Source organism: Suricata suricatta, chromosome 2 (assembly GCF_006229205.1).
Source record: "Suricata suricatta isolate VVHF042 chromosome 2, meerkat_22Aug2017_6uvM2_HiC, whole genome shotgun sequence".
Taxonomy (NCBI): Eukaryota; Metazoa; Chordata; class Mammalia; order Carnivora; family Herpestidae; genus Suricata; species Suricata suricatta.
Window position 1 is genome coordinate 170,237,798 of NC_043701.1, and position 26,180 is coordinate 170,263,977.

At 44.4% G+C, this 26,180-nt stretch overlaps 1 protein-coding gene across 1 annotated transcript in view; it reads right to left on the reverse strand.

The window, feature by feature from the left end:
• The window catches only part of NRAP (nebulin related anchoring protein), a 69,490-nt gene that overhangs the window by 38,056 nt on the left and 5,254 nt on the right, over positions 1-26,180 (reverse strand). Inside the window, exons 4-18 of the mRNA XM_029920396.1 lie at positions 25,167-25,271; positions 23,044-23,148; positions 21,845-21,949; positions 21,038-21,142; positions 19,974-20,081; positions 19,607-19,693; positions 16,582-16,686; positions 15,520-15,636; positions 12,984-13,088; positions 11,401-11,508; positions 10,283-10,387; positions 5,139-5,237; positions 3,759-3,863; positions 2,044-2,151; positions 1,695-1,796 (exon numbers count right to left, since the gene is read on the reverse strand). Of these exons, the coding sequence (XP_029776256.1) occupies positions 1,695-1,796; positions 2,044-2,151; positions 3,759-3,863; positions 5,139-5,237; positions 10,283-10,387; positions 11,401-11,508; positions 12,984-13,088; positions 15,520-15,636; positions 16,582-16,686; positions 19,607-19,693; positions 19,974-20,081; positions 21,038-21,142; positions 21,845-21,949; positions 23,044-23,148; positions 25,167-25,271 (1,569 nt within the window). The remainder of the gene's footprint in view (positions 1-1,694; positions 1,797-2,043; positions 2,152-3,758; positions 3,864-5,138; positions 5,238-10,282; positions 10,388-11,400; positions 11,509-12,983; positions 13,089-15,519; positions 15,637-16,581; positions 16,687-19,606; positions 19,694-19,973; positions 20,082-21,037; positions 21,143-21,844; positions 21,950-23,043; positions 23,149-25,166; positions 25,272-26,180) is intronic.

Here is a 26,180-nt window from a genome sequence, read left to right on the forward strand (position 1 = left end):
TGATGGTGGTGATGGTGGTGATGGTGGTGATGGTAGTGATGGTGGTGGTGATGGTGATGATGGTGATGATGGTGGTGGTGATGGTGGTGATGGTGGTGGTGATGGTGATGGTGATCATGGTGATGATGGTGGTGATGGTGGTGATGGTGATGGTGGTGGTGATGGTGGTGGAAGTGATGATTGTGGTGGCAGTGATGGTGGTGGTGATGGTGATGATGGTGGCAATGGTGATGATGGTGGTGGCGATGGTGGTTGTGATGATGATGATGGTGATGGTGATGATGGTGATGGTGGTGGTGATAGTGGCGGTGATGGTAATGATGGTGGTGGTGATGGTGATGATGGTGGTGGTGATGCTGATACTGATGGTGGTGGTGATGTCAGTATTGACAGTGGTGACAGTGATGCTGGTGGTGTGGTGGTGAGGAAAAGTAGCATGCTACAGTAGAATCAGTACAGTTCCAATAAGTTAGAGTTCTAGGATCTAATTCTCTACCCCTCTACTTTTACTACTGACTACTACACAACTTTGGGTAAGACACCATCCTTTTGGCCCCAACTGCCCCAACAGGAAATAAGAAGTATCATTCTGTTCTCGTCTAAACTAAAGCCAAATTCTCAATGTCTCTGTATATTTCATGACTATGCACTTCACAGATCTTGTTCCGTAGGCACATCCAAAATGGCAACCCAGATGCCAACTCTCTCATTCTATTTAAACCATGGCTACTTAATGACTCATCAGGGAATTATATCTGGCTGCATCATGCAAGCAGCATAACTTGGAGCAGCAATTGTAAGGCAGAAACTCAATGCTCATGTGTCCTTTTTGGCTGGTGCGGTTTGACAGGGAAGACCTGATCTGAAACCAAGTGTGTCCCTTGCAGCAGAACTCCCCTTCTCCAAAGGATTTTGGTAAGTGACATTTACCAAGGTTAATCCCCAGCCATTACAGTCGTTTATAAGGAGTGTCTTTTCGATTGGTTAGAGTTTAGATGACCCAGTCATTTGCTAAATAATTTGAATATCAAGTGTGTCATGGCCACAGGAGTCATCCAGGATATTGCCACAATAGACAGCGTGCTTGGTGTCTAACTCTCCCCATAGAATGAAGCTCCACTCGGAGGAATCTGTTATGTCTTGTTCATTCTTCTAGCCCCGATGTCTTACACAGGATCTTGCCCATAGTCGTTGCTTGGTAAACATCTGTGGAATAAATAGCTGTGCCCAGGCCCCTTTGTACCTTGAGCAGTAGAAAGCGGTCACCATTAGGGGCCACACCTCTCATCTATTTTATTTTTAATGTTTTTAACATTTATTTTTGAGAGAAAGAGACAGAGCACGAGCAGGGGAAGGGGTGGAGAGAGAGGGAGACACAGAATCTGAAGCAGGCTTCAGGTTCTGAGCTGTCAGCACAGAGCCCAACAAGGGGCTCGAACCCATGAACCGTGAGATCGTGACCTGAGCCAAAGTCGGATGCTTAACTGATTGAGCCACCTAGGCGCCCCTATTTTAAAAAGAACAGTACACTTTGGCTAAATAAAGAAGGCAAACACACTTCTCATGCAAACGAGGAAAGAAATTGGAGATGGAAGTCAATAAAAAAGGGAGCAGTCCCAGGTAAAGTTGGCCCTGGAAGGACTTTTAAAGTAGCAGGAGCCTGAGTAAAGTGTTGAGGACAGAAAACAGTTTACCTCACTGCTCATCTTGGCAACCTGCAGAGAGTGCAGAAGCCTGGAGTCCGTAGTTCCCATGACTTTGCCTTTTGATTTTTCATATTCTTCTTTATACTTAATCTTGAGAGAAAGGAAAAAATTATACTGTAAGGGGAAAAGAAACTTTGCCATCGAAGGGGCTCTGGTATTGACAGGCAAGGGGAACAATTCTGAAAACAACCTCCCCATCGTTCACGAACCCAGAAGAAGATTAAAGAGGCGTGATGTTTACAACGTTAGCAGTCATTATTTTTTCCCCCCGCAGGACCACTGGCATTTTCTTGGAAGCATTTCTTATGCGTTTCTGAGTTAATGAGAGAATACCTACATTGCTCGCAAGCTCTCCAGCGGCTCTGGCGGCCAGCAGAGACATAGCATCCAGCTTCATCTCAAAGCCTTTCCCCTTGGCCTTCTCCCAGCCTTCTCTGTACTTCACCTGGCGGACAGAAACACAGGTGAATAGGAGTCACGATCCACATTCCTGCCGAAAGTTAAAAAGACGTTTAAAACGACGACACCATCCACAAAGCTGGTGTCTTCATCTGTCTGCGGACCGGAATCTTGCCTATGATTGTCAAAATGGTAACAGCAGTTATTGACACGGTTTGCTGATTCCTGAGCTCTGGGGCTGTGCGGGGCAGAGGGGATGGGCTAGGACAAAGAGAAGAGCCATGTGTCCATCCTAGCTCTGTTGTTTCCTGATCATGAGACCTTGGGGAAAGTACATGAGCTCTTTCAGCCTTACTTTGCCATTTGGAAAAAAAAAAAAATCTATTATCTGTCTCAGGGCTGCTGTGGGGATAAACTGGATATAGAACATGCAAACAGATGCCAACCTGGTAAAGATGGAAGGCATTGATATTACCATGGTAACAACACCTTCAGTTTATTGGCCTTTCCTAAGTGCCTTCTACTCATCAACTGTATATACTTTGCATTAGGCTGTGAAGCTCAGAGACATCAATGACCTCACATGGGTCACACAGCTTACAAACAGCAGTGCCAGCATCTGACCTGGGGGATTCTCCTACCAAAGCCCATGCTACTGTGTCCCTGTAATAAATGGGTCCTTGGGGCTACGATAATTGAATATTTCATATACAGGTTGCCTATCTCAGTGGGCAACACAGAGCAGGCATTCAATAAATGCTTGTTCCTTTTTTCCTTCTCCTGCCCCCATCTAGAATGGGAAGCCTAATCTCAAACCCCTGGTGACTCCAGGAAGAATCTAGTGATTAAGATTGATCTCAAAACATGGGGTGCCTGGGTGTCTCAGTCAATTTAGTGTCCGACTTCAGCTCAGGTCACGATCTCACGGTTTTCGGATTTGAGCCTTGCATCAGGCTCTGTGCTGAGCGCTCAGAGCCTGGAGCCTGTTTCAGATTCTGTCTCCCTCTCTCTTTGCCCCTTCCCTACTTGCATTCTGACTCTCTCTCTCTCGCTCTCTCTCTCAAAAATAAATATACATTTAAAAAAGGGGGGACACCTGGGTGACTCAGTCTGTTAAGCGTCCAACTTCAGCTCAAGTCATAATCTTGTGGTTTGTGAGTGCAAGCCCGTGTCAGGCTCTGGGCTGATAGCTCAGAGCCTGGAGCCTCCTTCAGATTCTGTGTCTGCCCCTCCAATGTTCTCGCTCTGTCTCTCAATAATAAATTTAAAAAACATAAAAAAAATAATTTTAAAAAGATTGATCTCAAAATTTAAATTTTCTCCACACAGCAAAGCACTGGTCAGAAGTCACCAGGATGAGGATGATGATGATGATGATGGCGTGTGTGTGTGTGTGTGTGTGTGTGTGTGTGTGTGTTGAAGCACATGCCACACACATGCTTGGATAATGAGAATTGCATTTCTATGCTCAGTTTATCCCCAGCGAACTGCCATGGGCCACAAGATGGCAAAATTCAAGACAATAACATGATGGGAGCCTCTGATGAATGTCTCTCACCAAACAGAACAGCGCCTGCTTGTTGGGACCGGCGCCCTCATCTTCACAGAGGTTACACAACCCCTCCCACACTCTCACCTCCATCGCTTGCTCACCTCACTAAATAGTTCAGCATTGGCTTTGGCCTTCACCATCTGAGGTACGTCCTGTGGCAGTGTGTAATTCAACTTATTTTTCTCGTAGTCAGCGCGATAATTCACCTGTCGGATTTAAAATCAACCCATGGGGTAAATGCAAGGTTTTTATACAGACAGAAGGTGAATTTTGGAGGCCAGGCTCTCTTTTTCACTTCCCTCTCCTACCCAAGAGCTGACAAGGAGTTTCTGGAAAAGGCATTTGACGAGGAAGCCTGCAGGTTTATGAGTGTTTTAAATTAGCTGATTAAAGAGGTCAAATGAAACGTAAGACGACTCAAAGGCACACTCAGTGTTGTGAGTTCATAAGAGATTTCCCTGTGGTTATTTCACCAACTCTCCTTTGAAGCACTGTGGATATAGAACTTTTTTATTTTTATTTTTTTTAATGTGCTACACTGCTGAACATCTTGCTATATGCAGAGTAGATACTCTGGGAGTAACTATCAAAGGGCTGCTCACATCAGAAAAAAAAAGCCATCTAAGTCTACATACAAAAAAAGAGTCAACCACGCATTAGGTGTTTGCCAGTGGAAAAATACAGCATCATCTGAAAAGCATCCTTGGCCCCAAACTGAACCTGAACCTGATCCAACCTATAAATCTAGCTACTATTTTATGGGACATTTGGAGACCAGAGGAACACGTAAGTCCACACAGAGATCCCGTAAGCAAAGCTCAGACAGTGGGGAACACAACAGGATAAATAGTCCGGTTTCTTCAATAAACAACTTGCAAGAAAGAAAAGAGAAAAACAGGAAAACTTAAAGATGAAAAGACTCTTAAAGCGCTGTCAACCATTCACAAGCATGGACCTCATTTGGATTCCGTGTCACACAAGCTGCAAAACAACATGATAACTTTATGAGATCCTCAGAACATTGGACGCTAGTAGACACTGGTGGTATTAAGAATTACTATTAGTTTTTTGTTGGGATATATTAAAATTGTATAAATATGTTTAAGCATTTTGGTATCTTTTAGAGATTTATGCTAAATTATTGATAGATTAAATTATATAACCTTTGGTCTTCTTGAAAATAACCCAAGATGGGGGAGTGGATGGACAAATAGATGAAACAAGACTGGCCATGAGTTGATAGTGGTTGAAGCTGAGTGATGGATACACGGGGATTTATTACATTATCCTTTCTACATTTAAATATATCTGGAATTTTCCACAATAAAAAGCTTAAATTGAGGGGAGGGTGACATTTCATGGCTGTCACAGGACATATGTTGCCAATAATGAAAGCCACATCCTTTGGGAGCCAGATATCCAGGGATCACAAAGCGATTGTGCGTCTCCCACCCCTGGCTGGACGAGGGCAGGTTACTTACATGACTCAGTTGCTGGGCGTTGATTTTGGCTTGGACAATCTGAGGGGTATTGGTCACAGAGCTGTATTTCAACTTGTCAATGCTTTGCCTATAGTTGACCTGGTTAAAACAAACAAATAAACAAAAATCACTTTTCTCTAAGATTTGCTTAGGAGTTCCCTGCCTCGATGCTCAGCAGAGTTGTGATTCTGTGATGTCTACAAAAAGGATCAAAGATTCCCATTGGAAATCAACAGACTCTCCAAGCCCATAGATAGAAAAACAAAACAAAATAAACAATTGAAGAGTGACTGACTTGAATAGGCACACAGTGAGCAGTGAGAACAGGTAAAGGTGCTCATGCTCATTATTATTGCTATGGATCAGAGAAATGCATATTAAAACTGCAATTAGACATCCCTCCGCATTTGCCTGAAGAGTGAACATTGAAACCACTGACTATACCAAGGGCTGGCAAGGATGTGGAGCTGCAGAAACTCTCACAGCACAGCTGGCGGAAGCGCGGGTTGGCACAGCCATTTTGGGAACCAATATGGTGCTTTGGCATGCGTGCGTGCGCGCGTGCGCGCACACACACACACACACACACACACACACACACACAGAGACCCTAGGCCTCAACAATTCTATTCCTAGGCGCATTCCCAATGGAAACACATGTACAAGGTCACTGTGTAATAATTCAAGCCACCTATCTATGCTTAATGTACTTTTCTATATATGTTTTATGCTTCAAAAGAAAAGAGGTTTGTTAAAAAGGGAAAGAAAAATGCAAGAGGGAGAAAAAGTCCAACTGAGGCCAGAGGCATGTCTATGTAGGAGGCAAAGGCGCATCAGTGGCTCTGCGTGAGGATGGCTTCACGTGTCTTCACCTTGTGTACCCGTCCGGGCCTGGCCCTCACTTCCACCCTGGCAGAGTCCCTGAGAACACGGCCGAAAGCTTGGCATGTTCATGAAAGAAGAAGGGTGGGCGGGCTCAGAAGGAAAGGAGGTAAGATAAACCTCCAGCACTGCCTACTGCACTCACTTTCGGGTTTCCCACCATTTCAAGACCCCAGGGGCTCGTGGGTTTTCTCGTGGGTTTGGAAAATACAATTTACCCTGCAGAGATTCAAGGATTACCATGAGAAGACATTCATCCAAAATCATCTTATTTTCCTCCAAACATGCCTAAGATCCACTGTAGAGAGAATGTGAACTGAGCAGAGAGGTAAAGGAACACATGTCTGTGGCCTGATGGCAGGTGACAAGGGAAGGGGCGGAGGGGGGGAGCTGAGTGAGGAGGGTGCGGAGCCCAGCCCGCGTGGAAGGGGAGCTGGGATGCAGACGAGCTGAGGTGGTGGATGGCAAACGGCCTGTTCCACAACTTAACCAAGGCTGGCCCTCAGTCCAGGTAAAGGAGGGAACACTTAACGCATCCGTAACCTAAACCTGACCTTCTTCCCTTCTGCCTGTGGGTCCTCTGTCATTCATTCATTTGTTCATTCATGCATTCCTTCAACAAACAGTCACAGAAGGCTACTCTGCACAGAGGGAGCAAACTTGCTGCAGCGCTGTCCACAGATATCTCAGGTGGGTCCTTGCGCCCAGGACCCCAAACTGACCCAGTAGCTTGGGACACCTGAGCCCCTCTGTCTACAGGCTCCTGGCTGGGCCCTCCTGTCAGCTACACCCTGGCTTCATTCACAGCATCGACATCACTGAACACCCTACATCCAGTCTTCATGCCTCCATTGTATTGCCTGGAGCCCAAGCCCCCACTGGGTCTCCCACGAAGGGTGGCAGCTTCTTTAGGCCTAGGTCATGCCTAGGAATGTCACACCCCTTTGCTGAGTCCCCACTGTCTACTAGCTCTCTTGCTCAAACCTCCACCTACTGTCTCTGGCCACTGGCCTTGCCCTCTGCAAGGGGCTCACACCTGTGGCCACCACTGCACTGTCCTCGCACTTGCTGTCTGTCTAGCGTCTGATGCCTCCCATTCTATCTGCCGGCTGCTACTTCCTATTGCTGCCTTCATAGGCGACAGCTCACCTCAGGGAGACTTTGCAGCCCAAAGGTCACAAAGTCTGTGACAGCTAGACAGACCCCTAGCTGGGCACAGGTGAAGTGCTGGTAGGGGCTGACGGTTTGGCCTCATTGTTGGGGAAGCAATAGGGAGTGGTGGGGAGTGTGGCAAAGTCCAGGAGCTGCTATTCAGCTCTGGGAAACAGTTACAGTGCAATAGTGCAGGGCCAGAGTTTTCAGATCTTCCAGTTATTCCAAAGAAACCAGAAATCCATTTTATTACGTCAAGTCTTGCCATTTTTAAAGGCTGACAAATAGTTTAATATTTTTAAAGCCCAGTGACTCAAGTGAAACAGACCTAAAGGCCATTGTATCCTTCCTCTCTTCCATGTAGTCACTCCATTCTTGCCTGGCCCAACGTGGGCTAATAACAATCATGGCTTAACAATAGCACTTACTATGTGCCTGGTACTAGTTCAAGTGCTTCACACACATTGATGCGTTTAATCCAACCACCCCGAGGGGAGCCATTCTTATTATCCCCACCTTACAATGTGAAAACTGAGTCCCAGAGAACTAATTTGCCCAAGGTCACCCAGCTAATGTCAGCCAAAGTGGCTCTCCTTGGAATCCTGGTTTGCCAAAGCCAGGGTGCTTGGAACTTTTTTTTTTCTTACAGATGAAGCAGGGATTCCCCCGTAGCTAAAGCTACCATTGTTTAGACAGGCAAATATATTCTGGGTATGAACAAATGACTTACAAATTAACTCCTAAAATAGGATCTAGGAAAATTGACCTTTCCTGACACTGAGCCACAGGGTATTTTGTTGGATTTGGAGATAAAGAACGGCATCGCTTTGTGCTTTTTGGTTAATGGTCCAGGGAGAAAATTTTCTGCACATTCTGGGTTGTGGACATGGAGTACATAGGAAAAGTAGGAAATATAAAGTCATTTCAATGTCAACCATTAATGATATTATAGTACAGTGGCTTCCTAGTGCCTTAACTCAGAGGCAAAATTATCATCTCATAATAAAGAGTCTGTTAGAGTTCAGAGTTATGCATGATAAAATGTCATGAAAACTGTATTTTTTAAGGCATATTCCTTCCCAATCATTCTGCATTAAGTATGTTGCAGAGCACAATTACTCTCCTCTGCGGGACATAATTAACAGTCTCCAAGATTAATCACATCCCTGCAACATCACAGATGGTTGGCCATTGCTTCAATCTACTTGCTGAAGAAGCTCTTTGCTGAGGATGGAGTCTCATTTTAATGCTATCAGTGTTGATAAAATCCATCTGAAGAGAATGCTCTCTAATTAAAGACCCATGGCTTGTTTATTTCATTTCATAGCTGTCTGACCACCTTTAGAGCCACCAGACAGAGAGACCATAAATGTTCTTGTAATGGATCCCCCAAACTTCCTTCCCCCAATACTTCCTGTGTCTAAGTCTCTACATTATGGGGTGGTGAATTCAAATTCACACAGGAGCCAGGAAGGGAAGGTAGAGGAGAGTAAGAGGACACAGAGCAGCTGTCAGTCAGTCCTAGCCAGTTGCTCTCACACAGGAACTAGGGTGGCATTCCTAGAACTTTTAGATTTTTCCAGAATAGATGAAAATATGAACTTTTATATGAGCTCTCAAAATCTCTATAAGTTGATCCAATTACTTTGTCAACACTGTGTGGTCAAACTAAACATCTCTGGAACCTGGATCTGCTTCTTGGGCTTCAGAATCTCCCCCTGCTTCTAATTAGTATTTCTAATCCCGTCTGGTTTGATTCCCCTATCAGACTTGTGCAGCTGAGCAGGCTGTATTTCAGGGGCATAGTTTGATCCCCAGCCTTACAAAGACACACGTAAGAGCAAGTCCTGTTACGACCAGAGTACAAAGTTGTAGGAATCTCTCTCCTTATGGGTGTGCTCTCAGGTGTGATTGATGGAGTTTTACAGACTGAGCACACACTCATGTTTTAATGAGGTGCTCTTGGTCCTCAAGTTTCCCAGGTAGCACATGCAGCCAAAAAAGGAAGGAAGTGGCTTAGGTGGTTAAATGTGACCTTGGGTTTCATCAAGGTGAAGTGAGAAGGTCAACCCTCCCCAACTTCCTGGGAAAAGCAGCAGCAAAGCTTAGGCCCTTTATAGTCCTTGACTTCCCATTCTTTGCTTTGCTGTACATTTGAAAGGCCCATTTCATTCACTACATTATCATTTGCCAATGATTGTCCTGTAAACTGTGTTCAACATGAGATGCCCAGCTGAACCGGACAGGGCTCCCATTCTGAGCAAAAGGGTGGGTGATCTGAAGACCTATTTACCAAGAGCAAAACCCAGGTCAACTACTGGAGTCGTGCAGATCCCAAAGCAATGTTAAGGAATGTAGCACTGCACATTCAATAAATATGCGTTGAATTATTTGTTAAATTATTGATTGGTTGGAGATAACCATCACTGGCAAATAACTGTGATGTGAACTCAGGTCTAAACCACCTTAACTGCTGTTTAAGATAGCAGAAGACTTTAATCTTTCTCTTTGTACTTTTCTGTATTGCCTAAATTTCCTGTAATAAGCATATACGGTAAAATTCCAACACCTAGACAATAGTAAATTTAATTAATTATACCTATTTCATTGGGACAAGCCAAACTATACATAAGCAAAATCACTGCTATAATAATTAAGAAATACATCCAGTTTCCCAAGTGCTCCTGAGAGACAATGAAGTCAACATTACCACTTCTTCTCACCTTTTAGCCATTTTATTTTACTTCCTGCAGTCCTTCAACGTATCATACTCCAAAACTTTAAGTTAAAAAAAAAAGCCCCTCATTGCTAAGGAACGATTACTTTCAATGTGCCCAATGGCAAATATATTCTATCAAATTCTAAAAGGAGAAACTGAATAGCAGGTTATTTTCAAGATGGAACCAGGATTGTCTCCACTTTACTTGGGAAATCTAAGAGTTGCCAAACATGCATACATGGGCTTCCTGGTGGAAAAGTTCCCCTTCCCAATCCCTTCCATCTGTTATGAACTGTTGTATCTTGTCTCTTTCCATCTTTGTACGTAAGAATCCCTCCACAGGAGGAAGGGACAAGCAATAATGCAGAGGTGCTACTGGAAGAGGACTTACATCTTTCAAGGGAGCCAGCTTCACTGTGGTTTGATAGGAAGGGGTGAGAGTGGCTGGGTAGTTGTAGTCAACGACGTCATGCTTATAATCAGCCTTGTAGGCAATCTGAAACACAAAGGGAAAAAAAAAAACGAGAAAAAAGAAATTAGTCCCCACTTTCTTTTGACTTTGTTTGAATAACATAGGAAATTTCTAAAAAGTAATCAGAAATAAAATTAATTCAGTTTCACCACCTCCAAGGGAAATTAAATTGTGTTCATACTCTGCCTTTAATTAATTTGAATTCTTCTTAATTAATCCAAAATTAGTGAACTTCCATCTGTAGCATATTTTTGTTTTATCTTTCTTATTAATGATGGAACCCTTTACAAAGGGAAACCATGGCACATGGGGTATATGATGAAAGAGCTTCTTGGCTGAACCCCCAGAAAATAAATGAAAAGTCAAGATTTAAAAATTTCTTTTTCTATAGGCCAAATTTGACATTCTCAAGAAGAGGAAATTTGACATTTGTGTGTTTTAATAATGAAATCGGTTTCTTGTAGGTGCCCTGTACCTCCAAGATTTACAACTTGACATTTGCAAAGCCATCAACTGAATTGACAAAGCCAAGGAGAGATTAGCAGATTCCACACGATGGTATCTGATCTACTTTGTTGTCCTACCACCTTGACCAAGACTTCCACACAGGAGGTCTTCAATGAACACTACCTCTGAATAAATGAATAAACCAATCAACCAACCAACCAACTCTAAATAAATCACAATACTAAATAAATGCTAAATACTAAACAAATCACAAACACTGTGTGAGGGATTTCAAAAATTATGCTCAGCCATTTCTCTCTCTCTCTCACAAACTGAACGCTTTTCTCACACTAGATCCAGGATAACAGATTTAAGAACTCGTTAAGCCAGAGAAAGCTGAGATCGATAAATGTTAGCTTTTGGAAACTGTCAACCTAGCTTTGGTTGTGTTGGTTAATGTTTACTTTACACAATAGAACACTGACTTCTACAAAGGGAAGTTGAAAAAGAATTGGCTGAAATATTCATGTTTCTCCTCCCTCCACCCCAACAGGTCCCCAGATCTATAGGCCCTACAAACTAGGACTCACATTGCTTGCCAGGCTTCCAACCTTCATAGCATGGAGTGTCCGTCTGTCCATACCAACTCCTTCATAGTGGCCTCTCATATGGTTCTGGTAGTTTTCTTTATATTTATTCTACATGGAAACAAAAAACTTTCAATAAAAGCATTCTCTTCCCAACCTGTTGAATATAAATTACTACTCATCTTAATGTACTAAATTGTTAATATAAATGATTAAATAGAATCTACTGAAGTAGCCATCATCCACTAAATACAAAATCTTTTTTCTTTTAGCAAAACCGCTTACATTGCAAGCAAGCACAAGAGGCTGGAGTGAGACTAGCACACAGGCACATAACCAAACACAGGATCTGGGTGAGCACAGACAGCACAAAACAGACCCAGTCTTCTTTGAGCGTTTCTAATTGTAAATATACCAGATATTTCCCATATGAAAACCTACCCTGAGCGTGTGGAACTCTCCAATGGGCAGGCACTGATGATGCAGGTGCTCAGGGCAAAGCCCCATGCTCGGGCTGGTACAAATCACTGCATGCTATTACCTCCATTTCTAATTATACGGAGAATGTAACCTGAGCTTTGCCAAATTCTGTGATTCCTTTACACCACAAATTGGTTACGACCAAAACCACGTGAAATAAGGATGTCACATCCCAAATGCAGCTTACCAGATGAAGAGAAAAGCAAAACAGGACGCCAAAGAAGTCATAAATAGGAACATGTGGGTAGCTTCCAATGAAGCTACATTAAAATCATCTCCCCTGGGAAGCCACTGAGTTCTAGGCACTGAGATTCTTTAGACAAATACTCTCACCATATATCAGACATGATCCTACTCAGTTCATCTTCACAAATACTCCCCGGGGTGGGAGGACTTAGTATCATCCCCAGTTTACAGGTGGACGAAGTGCTCGGAGAGCTTGAACAAGTGGCCCAAGGTCAAACACTTGGCTAATTATGGAACTCCAAAGCTGATTGTCTTAACCCCTATATTTAGGCAATAAATTCCTCCTTGAGCCTTACAAACTCCCTCATGATTGTAAATTCTACTATTATATGCAGCTAAGAGGAAATAAAATCACATCTATGTAGCTGTGTAGGTCCTTGAGGTACTCAAGGAAGCATCCCCAGAACTCCTCTGAGAATTTCCAAACTTGCAAATGCCACTCTAGCGTGTATCTGCTCATCCGCACAGTGAAGAAAGACCACCTGGGTCCCCAGGTTAAATGATCGGGTACTAACGAAGAAGCATGAGGTCACATGGAGAGGGGATGTCACATGCTCAGCCAGGCTCCCTCCCCCGCATTCACCGCCAGGAGCCAGATTCCGCTGCACAGGACGAACACAAGAAGAGGGGTGCGACCATGAGGACTCCAGGCCAAGTGCGTGGCGGGGGATGTGACAGAATTTAACACTGACATGGCCTACTTCCTGCAGGCAACCTTAACCAAAACTCTCGGGTATTCATGCCGAAGAGGCCATGCTTCTGAGACAAACAGGTATATTCACAGACACTGTCTCTTAAGAGACCTAGAAATTAGCTCGGGGAAAAAGCCCCAAACAACCGCTGACGTGTTAGAAACTCACATCACTGGTGAATTTTGAGATCTTGCTCACGTTCCTGAATTGAGGCGTCTCACAGTAGTTGATACTGTGACCTTTACTACTTTCCAGGTCCTTCTTATATTCCACCTTGGAAACCAAAACACAGATGCACAGTAGAACCAAACCCAAAGTCACTCTTGAAAAATGTCACCAGGACTTTGCCAGGATATTTTTAGAAAACTTTCAACCCATCATTTAAAAATACCAGGCATGAGATACTGTAAGTAAACAGTACATGTTTCCCTTTCAAATAATAAATAAGTAAATCAGCGATTTGGTTCTGAAAATTAAAGAGATATAGTCCCTTTCAAGAGAAACTACGGTAAGATTTCATATATCCCCAAAAGTGGTGAAACGGGTTTGAGAAATCGGGACAGTGGTCTCTCGGGGGAAAGTGCCGTGGGACTGTGAGCGGCATGTCTGAGTCATGTTCTGTTTCTGGATCTGGAGGCTAAGTGCATAGATGTGTCGCTTGTGGAAATCTTTTCCCTTAGGCACACATGACCTCTACACTTCCCCATATATACACCTCAATAAAATATAGCCCAAAAAGTTGCTTTACCAAGGAGAATAATAAATGAGACCACTAACAGATGCACATAGTGTTTCTAATTTTAAATGGGTTGGCTAGTTGTGCTCTCTTGGGTAACTGGATGTAAGATGTAAGACTATAGTCATTAAATAGGCTCCGAGTTGTCCTGGGTAATTCGAGGAGGCAGCTGAAGACTGAGTACCATGAATAGAGCATGACCGGTGTATCTTACTGGATAAACATAACAGCGAAAGGAAACCAAAGGTTCTCTTGTGATGTCTTACCAAAAATTATATATATGTAATTTGTTATCCTATCTTATAAAACATATGGTGGAAATATGCTTTTTTGAAGTATGCAAGATGCATTTATAATGCTCACAATCTGATGTACAGTGAAAAAAATGTATCCCAAACTGTAAATATAGTTGAATTCTAATCTATAAATGTCTTCATATTCATAAACTAGCATATAGTATCTTCACCCAGAAAAAGGCCAAAATGTTAACAGTTTTTTTCCTGGGTGGTAAAACTGTACTTTCGGGGTGCCTGGGTGGCTCAGTCGGTTGAGCATCTGACTTAAGCTCAGGTCATGATCTCACAGTTCGTGGGTTTGAGCCCCGCATCAGGCCCTGTGCTGACCGCTAGCTCAGAGCCTGGAGCCTGCTTCAGATTCTGTGTCTCCCCATCACTTTTCGGCCTTTTGGCTAAGATCAAGTGCAGATTCTGTGTCTCCTTCTCCTCTGCCCCTTCCCTATTCATTCTCTGTCTCTCTCTGTCTCTTAAAAATAAATAAATGTAAAAAGAAAAAAACTGTACTTTCAGAGATTGGGTTCCAGTTCTATTCCTAAAAGTTTCTCTGAACCAGAATAAGACGCTTTACTTCTCCAGACCTATGACAAAGTGAGCACCTAACACTTTCAAAGGTTCCATCTAGATCTACTGTTCTGTGAATTAAGAGCAAGGTCTGGCAAATACTGGTCTCTGCTCTTGTGGCGTGAAAGCAGTCATCAACAATATGTAACCAACCATGATGTGGCCGTGTTCCAATAAAACTTTATTTACAAAACCAGGCTATGGGTCGGATTGGCACTCAGGTTGTAGTCCGCTGACCTCTGGCCTGGAGCATCAGAACCATCTCAAACATTTGTTGAAAGTGCAGATTCCAAGACCTAGGCACCCATCTATGACTCCAAAATACGTGAGTGTCCTGATAAGATCACTCCTGGTGATTCTGAGCAGCCCAAGGTTAGAGGACCACAGAGTAAGTAATAGTTCGGGGTTAAGGACTGACCTTGTGAGGTCAGAGAAGAAAAATATTTTAGGCTATCTGAATATCTAGTTCTGAGTTGCGGATAACTGACTAACAGGAGTACTTTTAATAGCTGTCATTCAAGAGGTTGCTAACTCAGATGCCTTTAGGATCCAGAGAGGAAATGCCAGTGAGAGGCTGCTGTGAAAGAAAGGACTGGAGGGCACGATAAGGATTTGGGAGCTCCAGGGGTTACATCCTTGCCAGGGCCCCAGCAATTCAACAAATCTGAATCACTGGGCAGACCAAACAACACACACAAGTCTGGCAGCCCGTCATGCCCCCAAGGGAATGGGAATTCATACGACACACACAGCTTCTGGGAAATCTGGCCAGAATAACAGGAAGGTGAGGGAGCTGCAATGTTGGATGTCCACTCTGTAACAATGACATACTGTGACCAGGATTGGCTAGGGCAGTAGTCCGCATCCAAAAATCTACTGCCCGAAACGTCTGACAATCTACACCCTGTGAGAATTCGAGAAGATACTGTTGAACCCTGAACCCTAGGGGAAACTTAATTTTAAGTTCCATGTGTTTGATTCTGAGCTCTCTTGTCAGTGGTTTCTACGGCACACTCGTTCCACAGGAACTGGGAATGACATGTAGCACATAAGCCACGTTCATGGCATTTTTCACGCTGGGGTCGCCCCGTCTGCTGTCCCCCATACACACCTCACTCACAAGCTTGTTCACGCTCTGCGCCCGCTTGAGAACCAAGTTGTCTTGGGCTGGGAGGGAGTGATAATGTGCAGCCCCTTTCATCTTATTGAAGTCCTGCCTGTATTTTATCTGAAAGAAACACACAAAGAGAGAGTTGGTGTTTTCATGCTCCGGAAGAGAAGTGACTCCAAAATGACCTCACATTTAATGTCAACATTTACTTAATGGAATTTTCTGAAGGGAAAATGAAAAAAATCATAGACACTTTTTTTCTCCATGAAATCCATAAACTACTCTGTCCCTTTTGTATTAAAAGTTTACTGGCCCTTTTCACACTTGGTGCACTTTATGCGTAAGTGTGCATGAAGAGACATCTTGAAACAGTTGTACCGAAAGGAGTCATTCCAAACCCAGTCTGCCCACGGTTTCAGTATTTTTTCTCACCTAACCGGCTAACGAGGGGCAAAGTGAGTAATGTGTTTTACTTGTCCTCTCGAAGCAACAGTGCACCATCCTGGGAAAACGGGTATAATAACTGATGAGGAACAGAGTAGAGGAGAAGGGGAAGAGGGATATGAAAACCATGGGTGGCTTCTAACTATATATAGACCAAGCTCAAGTTGTTGTGTTAGATCTACGTGTGCACATCGCTCCACCGAGTTTAATTATAGCCCATCCTTCAAGGACTGCCAGCTGGCCAACGTTCTGCAGCTAAAAATCATTTTATCAACTGGGTTATACCCAGTTTGATAATCATACGTCTTGTTTTAATCAGCTCTTCCCCTAAGGTTGCTAGGTTTCTAGATGGGTTATTCAGCGAAGACTCTTCTAGCCCTGGCTCATCTGGTGGGACCAGCATCTACACCTGTTTCAACTGACCTAAAGGGAGTTCCATTGTTGGTCTGTGTCAGTCTCCTTTGAAGCAGATAACTGTGACCAAACAGTTGTGACCAAACAAACCATGTGAACAAAAGAAGCAGATATCAGAAATTTGGAGAGAAATGGAGGGCTGACATTTTACGCTGGCTCGGCTCTAACAAAATGCCCTGTGGGGCTTCCCGATGCAGTACTTACGTCACTAGCGAGTTCGTTGGCTTTCCTGGCGTTCTGATAAGCTGGGGTGATCATGGCGGGGAAGCTGCCTTTTCCTCTGTGCTCCTCATAGTCCTCCAAGTAACCCTGCTGGGCCATGGAAAACTTCCCGTCAGTGATGCTCCCCTCCCTGGATGAGTGGGGGATTAGCAATGGTATCTCCTAGAGCCTGTTCCCGGAGAGGCCCATCCACCCTGGGACCTTCAGGATCACCCTAGGAACAATACCCTGTGGTGGCTAACATGGTAGACTCAGCGGTCAGGTCTGCTTGCTGGTGCCTGGCACACAGTCAGCGCTGAATAAATGGTAACGATTATCACCATCATCTTCATCACTTCCACCAGATAAATGCAGACATTCTATGAATCTCCATGAGACCATGGAATATTCATATCATATCTGACACCTGGGAGGTCCCTCTGTCTTCCAGGAATCTCAGATGCTGCCTTCCTCAGGCCCATTAATACATCTCTGCAGAGAAACCGATTAACACGCAAGATACATTTTCCCAGCTATGTATGCTTTTTGCCAAGAAGAGCATCAAATAACTATTTGAATTTTTATATTCGGGGCGAAAGGCTCTAGATGGGACTAAATGTGTATTCCAGACTGTTATAATCTGAGCCTATTTCCTCCTTCCCCTTCCTCACACCACACACCCACTCCTACAGAAGCAAACTTCCTTCTCATGCAACCATCAGGATATCCACTGGCATAAACCTTCGCTGGCAGTGGAAAAGACTTCAAGACCCTGTCAGATGCCACCTTCTCTCCAGGGAGCTCCTCCCTCACTCCCAGTCCCGCCCCAGGCAGGATCAGTGGTTTCTTTATCTCTGTTCCCACAAATGAGAAACCATCTTATGTGCCCCTGTGGGCTCAAGACTCCATCCACCTCCTGCCTCCTCCAAAGCAAGGACCTGCCCTGCTTCCGTCCCAGGGTCAGAGTCTGGCACAAGCATTTTCTTAACTTTTTTTAAATGTTTATTTTTGAGAGAGACAGAGCACAAGCAGGGGAGAGGCAGAGAGAGAGAGGGAGACACAGAATCTGAAGCAGGCTCCAGGCTCTGAGCTGTCAGCACAGAGCCTGATGTGGGGCTCGAACTCACAAACTGTGAGATCGTGACTTGAGCCGAAGTCAGATGCTCAACCAATTGAGCCACCCAGGTGGCCCATGGTACACACATTTTTACTAAAACAGCTGGGTCAAATTAGAAAGTCCAGGCTTCCTTTTTATCCAATACTGACAGCTGTTCAGTCTGAGTGCTCTTTTATGTTCGGATGCCAGAATGTTTGGGGCCAAGTGTAATAAGTAAAAAAAGTTAAGCTAAAAAAAAAGAAAAAGAATAAAGGCTCTCAAATTCTTTGGTAATCCCCTCTTTCCCATTCTGCTCTATGGTTTAGGTTTGGTTCGTAGCTTTATTTTAACTTCTCTGCCTGTAAGTGTCTATGTCAGGTGTGTAAATCTTTTAGTGATACACTCAGTTCTATTGGGGAATTGACTGGTTACAAACAATATGTTGATTACATGATATAGTCCACTAATCCACCCCCCCCAAAAAAAACAGTCACTTGCTAAAAAGAATGAATTGTGTGGCATTTTAGGCACTACAGATATTTATAGTTTATCTATCTGCTTCTCTCTCACTCCCTCCTACTCATGCCTGGCGGGTCCCATTAAATCACACAAGGAAATGCCACAAAGGCTGATGTTCCCAACAGTTGCTGGCAGTGCTATCAAACGACACCCACTTTGATTCTTAGATTTGTTATTACCACGACCGGAAACTTCAGCCAAGAAAACAACTATGACACTGTGAGGTTACAGCTCATCGATGTGGAAACGTCTAGACACGCTCATGTACTGGCAGATAGCACTGTCCATATTTAGAACAAAATATTTTTTTGCCGAATATAGGAACCAAATATTTGTTTAAAAGTGATCTTTAAAAGTTGTCTTGAGCCTTCTATAAAATATGTTTAAAAGCATGAAACCATGGTAAATATAATTTCATTGAGTTTAAAGCACCGAGACCATTTAATTAACTTTTAGAATTTAATAAAGTGGACTTCTTAATTCAAAACTAAACATTTGCAAAGGGGTTGCAATCTATTTTCACACACATCCCAAGGGTTACGTGTCTCCCCAGTATGAAGAGATATTTTATTTTTCTAAAGAAGAGAAATAAGTTGCTTCCTTTCATAAATGATGTACGTCGAATAAATCATGTATGTTGTAGAATCTACCCACTGACAAAAAATCTGAACAACTTTCCAATTAATTAAAAAAATCAACTAAGCCCACTGAATGGACTCTTCCAGAAAACACACTAGACCTTCCAATGCTCTTTACTTACATTTGTGAAAAAAATAATGTTCCCTTTCTCTCCTACACCTGTTTAGTACCAGAAGATACAGAGGGATATACAAATAAAAATGAGTTTCTAATTATCATCTCAACCTCTCCCCCCACCCCCACTGTCAATACATATGTGAGAAGTGGAAATGGGGAAAAGATATGCATTCTCTGGCATATTGCTTTATCTAGCAACCTCAATAAGATGGGCACTTTCTAAGAAATGGGTCCTGCTATTCAGTGACGTGCCCGATATTTTTTGAGCCGTGCATTTGGATCCCTTTCACACTTCTACAGTGATGAGTTAAAATTAGCCAGTCTTAGGTTTTGAGACCATTCTTCAATAAATAGGTGAGAATGCTTTACTCTGGGCAAATCAACCATATTGGCACAGGTTCTTTATTTTACAAAAGAAAAGGAAAAGTGCTAAGAAACTGCTTTTCCTTCGTGGCTCAGGTTGAGTAATTATTGTAATTACTTGTCCTTGTATAATTATTTGTCGTTGCTTTCTAGCGTGGAAAATCCACACTTTGTAAACAGGGCAAGGTAAACCACAGCCCAGCCCCTGATTAAACGGTCCCAGGCTGGGTCCCAGGCTGGTGGACTGCTGAGCTGAGAGCCGGCCGTCAGAAAGGAAGTGACACTGTCACATACCTGGCCGTACTGGTCCACTCCTGCAGCGCCGGCAGCTGGGCTGGCCATTCCTTTCATTTCTCTTTGATACTGTTGATGGTACCTTACCTAAACGAAGGCAAAGGACAAACCTGGTGAACTTAACCTTCTATGCCCAGAAGCCAGGGGAGGAAAACTGAGTGGTTTTTTTTTCTCCTTGGGTCCAAGGAGTGTGTCTTAGACATAAAAATGCCAGGTCATTGTCTTGGTAAAACTGATTCAAAACCATGAAGGAAATCTATTTCCCGGACCATGGCGCGTGCAAAAGCAGACAGGATGTTGGACTCGCCAAGTCCGGGAAACTTCCTGCTTCCTCCCCTCACGTGAAAACACGGCCACAGACACTCACATCACTGGCCAGCTCATTGGCTCTCTTGGCTATCTGATACGCCGGTGTGATCATAGCAGGAAAACTGCCTTTCCCTCTCTGCTGTTCGTAGTCCTCCGTGTATCTCACCTGGAAAATGAAAACGAGAAAATGAATCTCACGCCACAATCCCACTATCTACCATGCCATCCGACTAGGGGCTGCCTTACCCCCTGCATGTCCCCCTAGGGCACCATTCCTGGCTCATAGCTCCAAGGACCACATGCATCTTATTTACCTCCTTTTTTCCCAAAGCCCAGCACAACGCCTGGTGCGTGAAGACACTCAACACAGAATTCAACACATAATCAGGAAGCGCCTGCTGTGGGCCAGGCGGTGGGGCTGGGCAGAGCCATAAGGCTTCTGCTCTCCAGGAGCCACCACTCAAGTTTGGGAGACCAAAGGGGCTCTTCCACCCAAGGCAAGTGGAAGACAGTCATGAAGTTGAACGTGGATTTGTGCTTAAACTTCCCCTTCAGAAGAAGACTAAACTCGGGGCGCCTGGGTGGCTCAGTCAGTTAAGCGTCCAGCTTCGGCTCAGGTCATGATCTCACGGTTTGTGGGTTCGAGCCCCATGTCGGGCTCTGTGCTGACCGCTAGCTCAGAGCCTGGAGCCTATCTTTAGATTCTATGTCTCCCTCTCTCTCTGACCCTCTCCTGCTCACGCTGTCTCTCTCTCTCTCAAAAATAATCTCTTAGTCTTATACTGTGGAGCAACTGGGCTGTAAAGAGGCAAATGGTAGAAATTCTTTAGAAGTTTATGTTCCATAATTTGCAGTGATGAAGACAGATTTTTTTTAGATTAATCACATACACCTGATTTGTTACTGATACTATCTAAGTTTTCTCTCTAAGGAAGAGTTTCCACAAGGTCTGTGCTGGCTGACTTATCTGACTTGACCCTCCTTGACCTTGGAAAATTCTCCCTGGCTCCCACCTGGGACTCAGAGGCCCCCCACTGCTTCCTCCCGCCCCCCCCTCCAAGGAAGAAAGGAAGGCAGGCTCTTAAAGGAGAATCGCAGGTCTTGGCCTCCATCATCTCTTACATCGCTTTGCAGCTGCGCCCCTGCCTTGGCCCGGAGCAGCTCAGGGGTGTCCACCACCGTGGAGAACGTGGACACACGCTCCTCATGCCCCCTCTTGTATTCCACCTGTTGAAGAGACAGCAGAGAGTCAAGGTCATACCCACCAGCCTTTGTGAGGACCTTTCCTTGCAGCTGTCCTGAAGCTATTCCATCGGACTACAAGCCACACAAGCCTATGCCAAGTCTCGGGCTTGCTTTATAAGCTCCTCTTTAAAAAGCACCGATGCCAAAGTGTTAAGTCCAAGAGAGTGCCAGGCACTGCTAAACATTAACAAATAGTAACTCACTTCCTCTCCAAAACAATCACACGAAGCAGGACTATTATTTCCCCCATTTTACAAATGAGCAGCTGTGGAACAGAGAGGCTTAGTAAATTGCTCATGGTCACACAGCTAGTAAGTGAGAGGCTCAGGATTCAAATCCTAGAGTTGTAGCCCCAAAATCAGACCTCTTAACCAGCAAGCTTTGCTACTCTTCAGGCGGATCTGCCATCGCTTAATAAAAACCACTGTCTGAAATGCTCAGGAAATTGTTTGGCCCAATCTTTGGGTAAGCAACCTGGTCTTCTCCCCATTTGGTAGCTGCGGCCCAATCAAGGCACAGAAGATAATAGACAGGGAAAAGATAAGAACACAGTTTTCTGCATAATACCACACTCATGATATCTACCATCCATAAGCACTCTTAGTGGTTTTTATCTGAATCCCAGAGGGTCACTAGTGACAAAAATTAGCATGCCCTATGGTGAACAAGCACCAGGACACTCACTTGGCTGGCCAGCTGGTTGGCTTTCTTGGCTCTTTGATAGGCAGGGGTGATCATGGCCGGGAAGCTCCCTTTGCCCCTCTGCTGCTCGTAGTCCTCTGTATATTCCTGCTGGTCAGAACCAAAGTCAGCGTGAGAGCCAATATGATGAGGTGAGAACAAGTAAAAGTGCAAGTGCAGGCATCAACAGGACCAAGAAACTGGATTTACCAGGTAGTTGGAACACATTTCAATCACCTGGAGTAAATTTGAAAATGTTACTCCCCTGGCGATTTGAGTAACAACCTCAACACCGAAGAAAGCATAGTTCCCAGGTCAAGGGGATTCCCCTTCAATGCTTCTATCCAATTACATGAAACCCGATACAACTCAAGGGGACCCAAAGAGAACGTGACCCCTCTGACGCAATGGCTTGTATGTGAATGCAGAGGTCAGCATGCGGGGGACTCTTCTGTAAGCTGCCTACTAGAATTAGGTCTACAGCACTGGGAGTAAAATGTTAGTTTTCCCTTCTAACGTTTGGAGTACTTCCGATGATTAGTTTTCCTCATGAGACATGGCACTTGTGTTTCTGTTTCAGCTAAAGGCTGAGTCACCAAAGACTAATAATAGTTTCCAAAATGGTTTCCTCAAAGGGCAAGTGCCCTGGGTAGGTGGAGTGGACTAGAAGGTACCATGTGCAAATCGTTAAGGATTTCCATAATCTGGGCCAACATTGCCATTTCTACGTGAAGATCTACTAAAATCTCTCTTACAGTGTTGGAGGCAGAAGTATAAAATGAGTCATCAGGGCTGGTCCGTCCTGGAGGCTTTAGAGGAGACTCATTTCTTTACCTTTTCCAGCTTCCAGAGGCCACTTGCATCCTTTCACGTGTGGCTCCAAATGGCTTTGACCTCTGCATCTGTTATCATATCACCTCGTCTCTGATTCTGACCCTTTCATGACCCTTTCACCTCTGTCCTTATAAGGACCCTGTGGTTACATTGGGTCCACACTGGTGATCTAGGGTAACATTCCTATCTCAAGATCTTTAGCTCAGTCACATCCGCAAAGTCCCCTTGGCCATGGTAGGTAACAGATACACCGTTCTAGGGATTGGCACAAGGCAATCTTTGGGGGAGGAGCCAGTAGTCTGTCTACCACAATCTTCAAATAAAGAAACATTCAAACTAATTGCTAGAGTAATGTCTAGGGCCCTTACCTCACCAAGAGACTTTCGGGCCTCAACCATCCTCACGATTTCAGGATCTGGCAGAGCTCCTGGGCACCACGCATTCCCTTCCGCACATCCAGTCCAATAGCCTCTCTATAAAGGAAGCACACAAATGTATGAACACATACCCTACACGTTTGGTTGGTAAGATCTACCCTCCCCCGCTCCTGGCAACTCTCACATACATTGTCAAATTAAGAGAAATTCTCTATAAACTATAAATTCCTATTGGCGTATGGTGGGTCTCAGCTAACAGAATGGTAACTTTTCTCACCTAGGAAATAGCCTAATATCCTAAAAAGTTGAACTTTCTGAGATTCACTTATATCATAGAAGCGTTCTAAATATAACTTAACATTTCTTTGTTTACCATTGTACCAAGAGTGAGCAGTGGGGACTCGCTGTGGATGGGCGATGTAAGATTAACCAGCATTATTTAACCAGTAGGTCTTTGCAGACCTACTACCCGTCATGTGCCTAATACTGGGATAAGCAATTAACACTGGGAAAAGAAAAGCCTAAAAAGGGAAGACAGTTGTTTATGTAAGACACCTGGGGCCTATCTAGGGAGATAAAACCAACATACAAAACAGGTAGCGATTAGAAAATGTGTGTGTGCTTAAATGTACTGTTACTGACAATAAACACAAGGTTTTAAGAAACGGTCTGTATGAGGTGGGCCCCACTTTTGGTAGGAATATGGAATCTAAGCTGGACCTCCAAGGCCGAGGTCAGTTAACAGGCAAAGGGAGGAAGAAGGACAACCATTCTAGAAGGTCAGTTCCATGGAGGCAGGGACTTTCATCAGTTTTGTTCACTGACGAACAGCCTAGAACAGTGCCTGGCACATAACTGGCTCCACAAGTATTTGTTGACTAAATTCCCAGAGTGGAGACCACCAGGCATAAAAGCATGAAGGCAATGATAGGCTTCATGTGAAAGACCATGAGGGGGTGAGTCTGACTGGAATTGAAGGGAAGAGATGGGGAACTGAGCAGGCTAGAGGTAGGTAGAGGCCCCTTTAGAGATCTGGAAAGAGAGAAGTTCAATTTACAAATAAGAAAGCCAAAGAACAGTTAAATAATTCATTAAAGATCCCTCAATAAGTGGCAGTCGCCATATCCAAATGGAAGTACTAAGAAATGAATTACATTATGTATTTGTAAATAAGTAAAGTCTGGAAGAGTACCACAAGACTGGTAACAACAGGTACCTCTACAGAGAGACTGATTGGAGATACTTTGGATTTTTTTTTAATGAGGGAAATGCAAATATTATATGTATAAGTAAAAGTAAATGGCTGAGAAATTTTGAAATGATGAGACTCTCCCTAGAGAGGGAGCCTAAATTCTCAGGTAGTAGGAAGAGTAAGTTAGGGCCATCCAAGAAGTGGTGTGTGACCAATGTCACTCGACAGGCTGGAGAGAGGCAAAGCCAGAGGAGAGAAGGCCACCTCGGGAGGCCCCCTGAAGGTCCGGGCAGGAGACAACATAGATGACAGCATGAAGAGCGAAATGCAGGGGAAGCGGGGGAGTGGAGTGGAGTATCAGAGGGAGAAAGGGCAGCCGTGGTTTCCAGCCTGGGTGGCTGTTCCCAGGGACAGAAACACAGCGGTTGGGAGTGACAAACGGACGAGTGAGTTTGGACTGGGAGCATATGCGGTGGAGATGACTCCATGGCACGGTGATGGATGTCCTCTGCAGACAGCTGCAACCACAAACTGGAGGAATGAAAGCCTAATCGATTCCTCTAGAAGTAGTAATAATAAAGAACCTCAGGGCACCTGGGCGGCTCAGTCAGTTCAGTGTCTGACTCTCAATTTCCACTCAGGAATCAAGATCTCCAAGTTTGTGGGATCATGCCCTGCATCGGGCTCCGTGTGGACCGTGCAGAGCCTGCTTGGGATTCTCTCTCCCTCCTTCTCTACCCCTCCCCAGCTCACGCACACACACACACACACACACACACACACACACACTCTCTCTCTCTCTCTCTCTCTCTCTCTCTCTCTCTCAAAAATGAGCATTTAAAAAATGATAATGATGCATCTCACTTGCAGAGCGTGTCATTCTTGTCCCTCCTTCCACACCCGTTCATACCCCTTCTCTCACCTCGTTCACCGGGAGTTGCCTCTCAGGTGCGGCTGCCCCGTCCTTGGACTTCATGTCCCAGTGAAAAACCGACTTAAACCGTTCGCTGTCACCCTGGTCATCGATCTGCACAATGAAGATGTCAGTAACACAGTGATGTTTCCATCAGAGAAGAGAAGGAAAATACGTAATATACAGTTAAGGCGGAGGGAGTTCTCTAAATCTCAACTACAAGGTGTTGTAAGTGGATGGCAACACTGTCTCACTGTGGCTTCACCTGTGCCACCAGCCGTGGTGCGCACAGAGCACCTGCTGTGTGCAAAGCCTAACTATTTAGCAGTGCAATTAAAAAGACTCAAAGTCCCTATGAACTTCTCACACAACGCCGAGCATTCAGGTTAGAGTAACCTGGACATCAGAGTAGAGGTTCTTAACTTCAGTCTGTGCAACAATCACCTGGGTAGCTGGTTAAAATGGTGGCTCCCCAAGTTCATGTCCATGTTCTCGTACACATTATAAGTTTACCTTTGCTATCTTGGTCTTGATCTATAATACACCTGAAGTTAATCTTTGTGTATGAGTGTGATGTAGGAATTCAGGTTCAGGTTCCTTCTTTTCCACACAAATATCCAATAATTCCAGTGCCTTCTATTAAAAGATGGTCCTTGGGGCACCTGTGTGGCTCTGTCTGTTAAGCATGAGACTCTCGATGTCGGCTCCAGTCGTGATCTCACAGTCGGCTCCGGTCATGATCTCACAGTTTGTGAGATCAAGCCCTGAATTGGGCTCTGCTGCTGACAGTGTGGAGCCTGCTTGGGATTCTCTCCTTCTCTGCCCCTCCCCCGGCTCTCTCTGTCTCTCCAAATAAACAAACTTTGAAAAGAAAAAAAGGTTGTCATTGCTACACTGATTTGCTGTGGAACGTTCGTCACAAATGTGACCACATAGGTACAGCCCTATTTCTGGACCTTAGATTATATTCCACTAGTCTGTCTATTCTTAGGCCAAATACTATGCTAAATTGATTACTACTAC